The sequence below is a fragment of the Durio zibethinus genome, unplaced genomic scaffold (genome assembly GCF_047325235.1).
Source record: "Durio zibethinus cultivar Kanyao isolate XHJ-2024 unplaced genomic scaffold, ASM4732523v1 HiC_scaffold_199, whole genome shotgun sequence".
Classification (NCBI taxonomy): Eukaryota; Viridiplantae; Streptophyta; class Magnoliopsida; order Malvales; family Malvaceae; genus Durio; species Durio zibethinus.
Window position 1 is genome coordinate 24870 of NW_028322822.1, and position 10131 is coordinate 35000.

Below are 10131 nucleotides of genomic sequence, written 5' to 3' on the forward strand. Positions count from 1 at the left end.
TTCTTCTGAGCCGAATTCTTCCCTTATTACTAATGGAATAGAACAAACATTAATCCTTTCTCCGAAAGAATCCACCGAAAAGGGGAGGTATTCCAATGCAATAAAGTTACATAGTGTCTATTTTTCGTTGATTTGATAAAGGGGTATTTCCATGGGTTTGCCTTGGTATCGTGTTCATACTGTCGTATTGAATGATCCCGGTCGCTTGCTTTCTGTTCATATAATGCATACAGCTCTGGTTGCTGGTTGGGCCGGTTCAATGGCTCTATATGAATTAGCTGTTTTTGATCCCTCCGATCCCGTTCTTGATCCAATGTGGAGACAAGGTATGTTCGTTATACCCTTCATGACTCGTTTAGGAATAACCAATTCATGGGGCGGTTGGAGTATTACGGGGCGGACTATAACAAATCCGGGTATTTGGAGTTACGAAGGTGTGGCCGGAGCACATATTGTGTTTTCTGGCTTGTGCTTCTTGGCAGCTATCTGGCATTGGGTATATTGGGATCTAGAAATTTTTTGTGATGAGCGCACAGGAAAACCCTCTTTGGATTTGCCCAAGATTTTTGGAATTCATTTATTTCTCTCAGGAGTGGCTTGCTTTGGCTTTGGCGCATTTCATGTAACAGGATTGTATGGTCCTGGAATATGGGTGTCCGACCCTTATGGACTAACCGGAAAGGTACAACCTGTAAATCCAGCGTGGGGCGTGGAAGGTTTTGATCCTTTTGTTCCGGGAGGAATAGCCTCTCATCATATTGCAGCAGGGACATTGGGCATATTAGCGGGCTTATTCCATCTTAGTGTCCGTCCGCCCCAACGTTTATACAAAGGATTACGTATGGGAAATATTGAAACCGTCCTTTCCAGTAGTATAGCTGCTGTCTTTTTTGCAGCTTTTGTTGTTACTGGAACTATGTGGTATGGTTCAGCAACTACCCCCATCGAATTATTTGGTCCTACTCGTTATCAATGGGATCAAGGATACTTCCAGCAAGAAATATATCGAAGGGTTAGTGCTGGGTTAGCCGAAAATCAAAGTTTATCAGAAGCTTGGTCTAAAATTCCTGAAAAATTAGCTTTTTATGATTACATTGGCAATAATCCGGCAAAAGGAGGATTATTCAGAGCGGGTTCAATGGACAACGGGGATGGAATAGCCGTTGGGTGGTTAGGACACCCTATCTTTAGAGATAAAGAAGGGCGTGAACTTTTTGTACGTCGTATGCCTACTTTTTTTGAAACATTTCCGGTTGTTTTGGTAGACGGAGACGGAATTGTTAGAGCGGATGTTCCTTTTAGAAGGGCAGAATCGAAGTATAGTGTCGAACAAGTAGGTGTAACTGTTGAGTTCTATGGTGGCGAACTCAATGGAGTGAGTTATAGTGATCCTGCTACTGTGAAAAAATATGCTAGACGTGCTCAATTGGGTGAAATTTTTGAATTAGATCGTGCTACTTTGAAATCCGATGGTGTTTTTCGTAGCAGTCCAAGGGGTTGGTTTACTTTTGGGCATGCTTCGTTTGCTTTGCTTTTCTTCTTCGGACACATTTGGCATGGTGCTAGAACCCTGTTCAGAGATGTTTTTGCCGGTATTGATCCAGATTTGGATGCTCAAGTGGAATTTGGAGCATTCCAAAAACTTGGAGATCCAACTACAAGAAGACAAGTAGTCTGATGCAAGATTGCTTTGTTATTTTTCGCTTCTATTTTCTGTTTGTGATTTGACATAGGCTGCTGTAAAAATCTTGATTAAAATCGCTGCCTTTTCTTTGATTCTTGTTCTTTCGTTATTTTATTCGGGAGATGATTCTAAATAAATAGGTACGGAAGCTATAATTGTAAACCACGATCGAATTTATGGAAGCATTGGTTTATACATTCCTCTTAGTATCTACTCTAGGGATAATTTTTTTCGCTATCTTTTTTCGAGAACCGCCTAAAGTTCCAACTAAAAAAATGAAATGATTTTTCATTATCTCAATTGAAGTAATGAGCCTCCCAATATTATATTGGGAGGCTCATTACTTCAATTAGTCCCCGTGTTCCTCGAATGGATCCCTTAATTGTTGAGAGGGTTGCCCAAAGGCAGTATATAAGGCGTACCCAGTAAAACTTACAAGTAAACCAGATATAGAGATGGCGACTAAAGTTGCTGTTTCCATTATTATATAATTATATAAATAATATATATAAATATAAATATAAATAATATAAATATAAATATAATTTCAAGATCACAATGGATCTATGATAAGATCGTTTATTTACAGCGGAATGATATACAAAGTCAACAGATCTCACTGAATACAAAATAAGATTTATGGCTACACAAACCGTTGAGGGTAGTTCTAGATCTGGTCCAAGACGAACTGTTGTAGGGGATTTTTTGAAACCATTGAATTCGGAATATGGTAAAGTAGCTCCTGGATGGGGAACGACTCCTTTGATGGGTGTCGCAATGGCTTTATTTTCGATATTCTTATCTATTATTTTGGAGATTTATAATTCTTCCGTTTTACTGGATGGAATTTCGCTGAATTAGATTCACAAGAACCACGAAGCCTCGCTTTTCAATACAAAAAGTGAAACTTTTAGTTCTCGGATTTTTTTTAGCCCATTCTATTTTGGTAGTTCGACCGCGAAATTTTTTTTGTTTCTGTATTTCCGGAATATGAGTGTGTGACTTGTTATAATTGATCCTATTGATAGTACAGAAAATGGGTCTGTCCTCTTGATCGAGATAGTTTTATCCCGTCGGATAGCCATTCTAGTATCTGGAGCACGGAATATATGAAATGGATCACGAAGTATTCGAACTATGATTCATACTTAATATTCAAACCTCGCGGCCGGACTCAAAAAAAAAAAAAATTTTCAAAGAAAGAGGTTTTTTATTTATAAATCGAGAAATTTTTTCTTCTTTCAAACTCTCATTTAGTTTATGCTTATTTTGATCAAAGGACAAACCTTTCTTTTCTTTGTATTTTTATTTATTATATCTATTCTATTCATTGAATAAGTGATGATCCAATAATTCTTACTCAAAGAATCTTTGGACTTAGTTTGAAGGTTTTATTGAATCATCGCGGTTCTGGTATGAATCTGAAGTTTCAATTGATTCATAGGGTCTTAACAAGAGAATTCCTATTAAAAATAAAGAAAACAAGAATAAAGCCACATTCCATATAAATAACAAATCAAAGCAAAGAAAAAGAAAAGAAATAAGTAGGTAAATAGAAGATTCAAGAGGCCTGATCAACATAAAGACGAATGCGCCGACTTGATTTTTTGGCATTATAATTACAACTACAAAAAAGAGCTTTCGGATTTTTACTCTTTTGTGTCTTCAGATAAAATTGAATGAAAAGATTAAGAAGTTTCAAACTTTCTATTCCATATCCGTTTCAGCTATTATTTGGGTGTTTTTGTTTGAGCTGTACGAGATGAAATTCTCATATACGGTTCTCAGGGGGGGAGTCCTCTTGGTTTACCTATCTCAATAAAGTCTATGATTGGTTCGAAGAACGCCTCGAGATTCAGGCGATTGCAGATGATATAACTAGTAAATATGTTCCTCCTCATGTTAACATATTTTATTGTCTAGGAGGAATTACGCTTACTTGTTTTTTGGTACAAGTAGCTACAGGATTTGCTATGACTTTTTACTATCGTCCAACCGTTACTGAGGCTTTTACTTCTGTTCAATACATAATGACTGAAGCTAACTTTGGTTGGTTAATCCGATCAGTTCATCGATGGTCGGCAAGTATGATGGTCTTAATGATGATCCTGCACGTATTTCGTGTCTATCTCACTGGTGGTTTTAAAAAACCTCGCGAATTGACTTGGGTTACAGGCGTGGTTCTGGCTGTGTTGACTGCATCTTTTGGTGTAACAGGTTATTCCTTACCTTGGGACCAAATTGGTTATTGGGCAGTCAAAATCGTAACAGGCGTTCCGGAAGCTATTCCGGTAATAGGATCGCCTTTGGTAGAGTTATTGCGTGGAAGTGCTAGTGTGGGACAATCCACTTTGACCCGTTTTTATAGTTTACACACTTTTGTATTACCCCTTCTTACTGCTGTATTTATGTTAATGCATTTCCTAATGATACGTAAGCAAGGCATTTCTGGTCCTTTATAGAGAATATAGACCATAGCTATATTGTAACCAATCATTTATCTTATTACTTGCCAATCATTTATCTTATTACTTGGGGGAGGAACAATAGTATTTCATTGCTACAAATATGGATTGTTGAAAAAAAAAAAAAAATAAGACATGTATTTGGATATTTCCTTTCAACTCCACAATATTCTATTATTTATTTGATATGACATGAATAGTTGAAGGGAATTCCCCGAAGAGAAAATGGATTATGGGAGTGTGTGACTTGAACTATTGATTGGGCCATGCAGAAATATGCCTTTATCTGCTACATTGGAATTCACAACCAAATGTGTCTTTGTTCCAACCACCGTGTAAGCCCCATACAAAGGATAGGCTGGTTCGCTTGAAGAGAATCTTTTCTATGATCAGACCTGACGATGTCGTGTATGAACAGGGCTCCGTAAGATCCAGTAGAATAAGTGATTTGGCATAATGCAAATTAGATTTTATTTATTTATTTTTATTTTTTTTTTACTTTCTTATCTTAATAGTATGAAAATACATTCATTTCTTCTGCATCGACCCGATTTATTATTATTATACTATCGGAGTGAAACAAGGGATCTAAAGAAGAGCAAAGGCTAGACTATATTAGTAACAAGTAAATCCTTTGTATGTAAAAAATCTCGATATATTTTTGGGATAAAGGTGAATCGCAAGGCCTAAGACGACCCAGAAAGCACTTGATCACGATCAACTTTGTACGCCTACTTGGGTATTGAGCATTTACCTGTAAAAATGGCATTCCTTGGAATGTATAGTTGCAACTTCGTAAAATGGAATCAGGTAACTTTTTTCTTACATATGAAATCATTCATATATGTGTGGATAACATATAGATTCATTTTATATGTATCCGTTTGTATCCATTTGATTCGATTGATTTTTGCTTGAGCCGGATGATGAAAAATTATCATGTCCGGTTCCTTCGGGGGATGGATCTAGAAAAATTCACCTATCCTAATAACAAAAAAACCTGACTTGAACGATCCTGTATTAAGAGCTAAATTAGCTAAAGGTATGGGTCATAATTATTATGGGGAACCCGCATGGCCCAATGATCTTTTATATATTTTTCCAGTAGTAATTCTCGGTACTATTGCTTGTAACGTAGGCTTAGCGGTTCTAGAACCTTCAATGATTGGTGAACCCGCGGATCCATTTGCAACTCCTTTGGAAATATTACCTGAATGGTATTTCTTTCCTGTATTTCAAATACTTCGTACAGTACCTAACAAGTTATTGGTGTGTTCTTTTAATGGTTTCAGTACCTGCGGGATTATTAACAGTACCTTTTTTGGAAAATGTTAATAAATTCCAAAATCCATTTCGTCGTCCAGTAGCGACAACCGTTTTTTTGATTGGTACTGCGGTGGCCCTTTGGTTGGGTATTGGAGCAACATTACCGATTGATAAATCCCTAACTTTAGGTCTTTTTTAAATTGAATCAATTTTAAAATAAAATATCATGATGTGCGTATCTAGGGAGTAGTCACTTCAAAGTCAAAGTGAATTCTCCCTAGATACATTTATTCAATTCTGGTCCCAATATATGGATTGTGCTGAAGGTTCAAAATCCATTTTCGTTTTTTTTTTTTTTTTCTAATTTTCTAAAGTAAAAAAAAAAAAAATGAAATAAATCCTAAATCCAATGGATTTAAAATTTTGGTAAATCAATTTCGCAATGCTTTTCTACTTCTTTTCTAGAATGCCCAATATTTGTTTTACATCTTCTATGCGAAAGTGTTCAATTTTCATAAGGTCTTCTTGACTGTTATTCAAAAGGTCCAATAATGTATGTATATTGGACTTTTTGAGACAATTATAGATCCTGGGAGGCAATTCTGATTGGTCAATAAAAATATATTTCAATGCTATTTCTTTTTTCTTTTTTCTTAGTTTAGCTAATCTATCATGAAAAGGAAAAAAAGGTAAAGTAACGTTGTGTTGATTGTTTTCTAAATGTAAGTTTTCTTCTTCCGCATCTAGAAAGGGAATAAATAAATCAATCAAATTCCGAGAGGCTTCATGAAGTGCTTCTTTAGGAGTTAAACTTCCATTTGTCCATATTTCTAGAAAAAGTATCTCCTGTTTTTCATTATCATTCCCATAACAATGAATACTATGATTCGCATTTCGAACAGGCATGAATACAGCATCTATAGGATAACTTCCGTCGTGAAAGTTCTTTGGCGTTTTTATACCGTATCCTCTATTTCTCTCGATTTGTAATCCAATACACAAATCAATTGGTTCGGTTAGGCTAGCTATATGCTGTGTATTATCAACGATTTCCACAGAAGGCGGTAAGATGATGTCTTGAGCAGTTACATATCCGGGACCCTTGGCACAAATAAAGGCGTTACGAGTTCCATACAAATTACTTCTCAATACAATTGCTTTTAAATTCATTAAAATTTCATGTACTGATTCTTGAATACCTACTATGGTAGAATATTCGTGTGGTATTTTCTCAGATTTTGCACGTGTAATACATGTTCCTTCTATTTCTCCAAGCAAAGCTCTTCGCATCGCAATGCCTATTGTGTCGGCTTGGCCTTTCATAAGTGGAGACAGAATAAAGCGTCCATAATAAAGACGCTTACTATCTGTTCTTGATTCAACACACTTCCACTGCAGTGTCCGAGTAGAGACTTTTACTTTCTCTCGAACCATAGTAATATTATTTTATTTGATCAGATCATTGAATCATTTATTTCTCTTGAAATCTCTTTAGTGTTTATTTCTACACACGTTTTTTTTTAGGAGGTCTACAGCCATTATGTGGCATAGGGGTTACATCCCGTACGAAACTTAATAGTATACCACTTCTACGAATAGCTCGTAATGCTCCATCTCTTCCGAGACCAGGACCTTTTATCAGAACTTCCACTCGTCGCATACCTTGGTCTACTACTGCTCGAATAGCATTTCTCGCTGCGGTTTGAGCAGCAAAAGGAGTCCCTCTTCTTGGACCCTTGAATCCACAAGTACCGGCGGAGGAAGAAGAAATTACCTGACCCCGTACATCTGTAATAGTAACAATGGTATTGTTGAAACTTGCTTGAACATGAATAACTCCTTTTGGTATTCTACGTGCACTTTTCCGTGCACTACTGCGCCCATTCCTACGTGAACCAACTTTTGGTATAGGTTTTGCCATATTTTATCATTTCATAAGGATAAGTCAGAGATATATGGATATATCCATTTCATGTCAAAACAGATCTTCTATTTTTATTTGTTCATCGCTTTCTTTAAGATTAGTTTCTTTTCTTTAACTTTAAGGAGTTCTTTTTAGAATAGAAAGATTATCCTTGTCTCTGTTTATGTCTCGGGTTGGAACAAATTACGACAATTCGTCCCCTCCTACGGATTAGTCGACATTTTTCACAAATTTTACGAACGGAAGCCCTTATTTTCATAGTTGTTATTCCTTAAATTTTTCCGAATCTACTTATTGGAAGAAAATAAGTTTCTTGAAATTTTTGAACCTTGAATTGGATCCCCCTGAAAGGAATCTTGAAGTTGAAAAAACTACCTAATCGTTCGAATCCTTGTTGCGGAGTCTATAAATTATACGCCACCCTGGTTGAATCATAAGCACTTACTTCACTTTTGTTGACTCTATCCCACGGTGGTATACGTATAAAACTCGATCGGACCCTTCCTGAAACATAACCTAGAATCAGATCTTCATTATCTAAAGGAATCTGGAGTGGACGTGATTCACTAATTAAACCTCCATGAATCCATTTTTGTTCTTTTATTCCAGGTAAAACTTCCTTGACGTATCAACTACTGTAGGGCAGGAGGAGTTCTATTAGACAACCCGTGCTTTTTTTTTTCACAAATGGAAAGTTTCGGATTCGGATACAATTCGGATGTTAGACAGATTACCATATATAACACAAAATTTCTCCGCCGATTCCTTCTAGTCGAGCCTCCCGGTCTGTCATTATACCCCGAGAAGTAGAAAGAATTACAATCCCCATCCCGCCTAAAATTCTAGGAATTTGTTGATAGTTAGAATAGATTCGTAGACCGGGTCGACTGATCCGTCGTAAATTTAAAATAGTTCTATATGGTCCTTTCCTATTCCTTCTATGCCGTAGGGTTAAAACCAAAAAATATTTGTTTCTTTCCCGATGTTTCCTTATGTTATCGATAAAACCTTCTCGTAAAAGTATTTTAACAATGTTTTCAGTGATGTTAGTAGATCCTATTCGAATCGTTCCTTTTCTATTCATGTCAGCATTTCGTATAGAAGTTATTATGTCAGCAATAGTGTCCTTACCCATGGTAAACTAAAATTATTGTTGCTCCCGAATTTTGATATAACCAACATGTTCTTTTTTTTTTTTTACTTAGTAAAGGTATATACGTGAGACACAATCTACTAATTAATCTATGTCATTTAAATACTCTAATTTAAATACTATAACTATATTGAATTGAGGTCTCGTCTTATAATACCTCAGGAGCTAATGAAACTATTTTAGTGAAATTTAACTGTCTCAATTCCCCGGCGATCGCACCAAAAATTCGAGTTCCTTTTGGATTTCCTTTTTGATCAATGACAACTGCAGCATTGTCATCATATCGTATTATCATACCGTTGTCGCGTTTGAGTTCTTTACAAGTACGTACAATTACAGCTCTGATCACTTCTGATCTTTCTAGAGGTGCCTTTGGTACTGCTTTCTTGATCACAGCAACAATAACGTCACCAATATGAGCATATCGGCGATTACTAGCTCCTATGACTCGAATACACATTAATTCTCGGGCCCCGCTGTTATCTGCTACATTCAAATGGGTCTGAGGTTGAATCATTTTTTTTAATCTCTTCTTTCAATGGAACAAAGGACGAAGAAAAAAAGAAATATTGTTTGTCAAAAAAAAAAAAAAAAGGAAACCCGCAATTGTTTTTTTTATTCCCAAGACTTCTTTCCTTTGGTTCTATATTCCTATCCTGAAATAATGAATTGAGTTTTTATAGGCATTTTGGACGCCGCTATTGAAATAGCCTTTCTTGCTATATTTTCGGCTACTCCGCTCATTTCATAAAGTATTCTGCCCGGTTTAACGACAGCTACCCAATACTCGGGAGATCCTTTCCCCGAACCCATACGTGTTTCTGTAGATCTTACCGTAACTGGTTTGTCTGGAAATATACGTACCCATATTTTTCCACCACGGCGTACATTTCGTGTCATTGCGCGGCGCCCCGCTTCTATTTGTCTAGATGTAATCCAAGCGGGTTCAAGTGCTTGAAGAGCATATCTACCGAAACAAATGCGATTACCTCGATAAGATATTCCTTTCATTCTTCCTCTATGTTGGTTACGAAATCTGGTTCTTTTTGGGTTATAGTTGATGGTTGTTTATTAATTCCATCTCTACTACAGAACTGGACATGAGAGTTTCTTCTCATCCAGCTCCTCGCGAAAAAAATGACTAAAAAATATTTTATTTTATTCTTAAGATATATAGGTAGTTACTGAATAATAGATTGAATCCTGGGATTCTTTGCTTTGAGATTTTATCTGATCTATTTGAGATTTTATCTGATCTATTATAAATTTGTATATCTTGTTTGGATATATATTGGATATATATATAAGTAATTAAACATGGATTCTATTTATAGATAATGTCTTATCTTGTTTTTGTTATAATGTTATAACGAATCTTTATTTTGTTTTGTCTTTTTTTATCATATTCATCTCGGATCGACAAAAATTTAACAATCAAATAAAATGAAAATAAAATTTTTAAAATGAAAATAAAAAAAAAAAATGAAAATAAAATTTTTAAAATGAAAATAAAATTTTCGCGGGCGAATATTTACTCTTTCAATATCTATTTCAGTTGTCGGGTTAACTCATGACCTCTCAGAATCAGAACAGAATAAAAAGAAATGAAGTGGTCTCTGGTTTGTTCCGCCATCCTACC

General features: G+C 35.9%; 1 protein-coding gene across 1 annotated transcript; it reads left to right on the plus strand.

Moving 5' to 3' along the window:
* Positions 1-2226: 2226 nt before the first annotated feature.
* Positions 2227-4389, plus strand: LOC149509302 (cytochrome b6). Its single transcript, XM_089757744.1, has 2 exons — positions 2227-2680; positions 3505-4389. Exons 1-2 carry the CDS (start codon positions 2675-2677, stop codon positions 4144-4146), a joined length of 648 nt encoding a protein of 215 aa, XP_089613870.1. The 5' UTR covers positions 2227-2674; the 3' UTR covers positions 4147-4389.
* The last annotated feature ends 5742 nt before the right edge of the window (positions 4390-10131 follow it).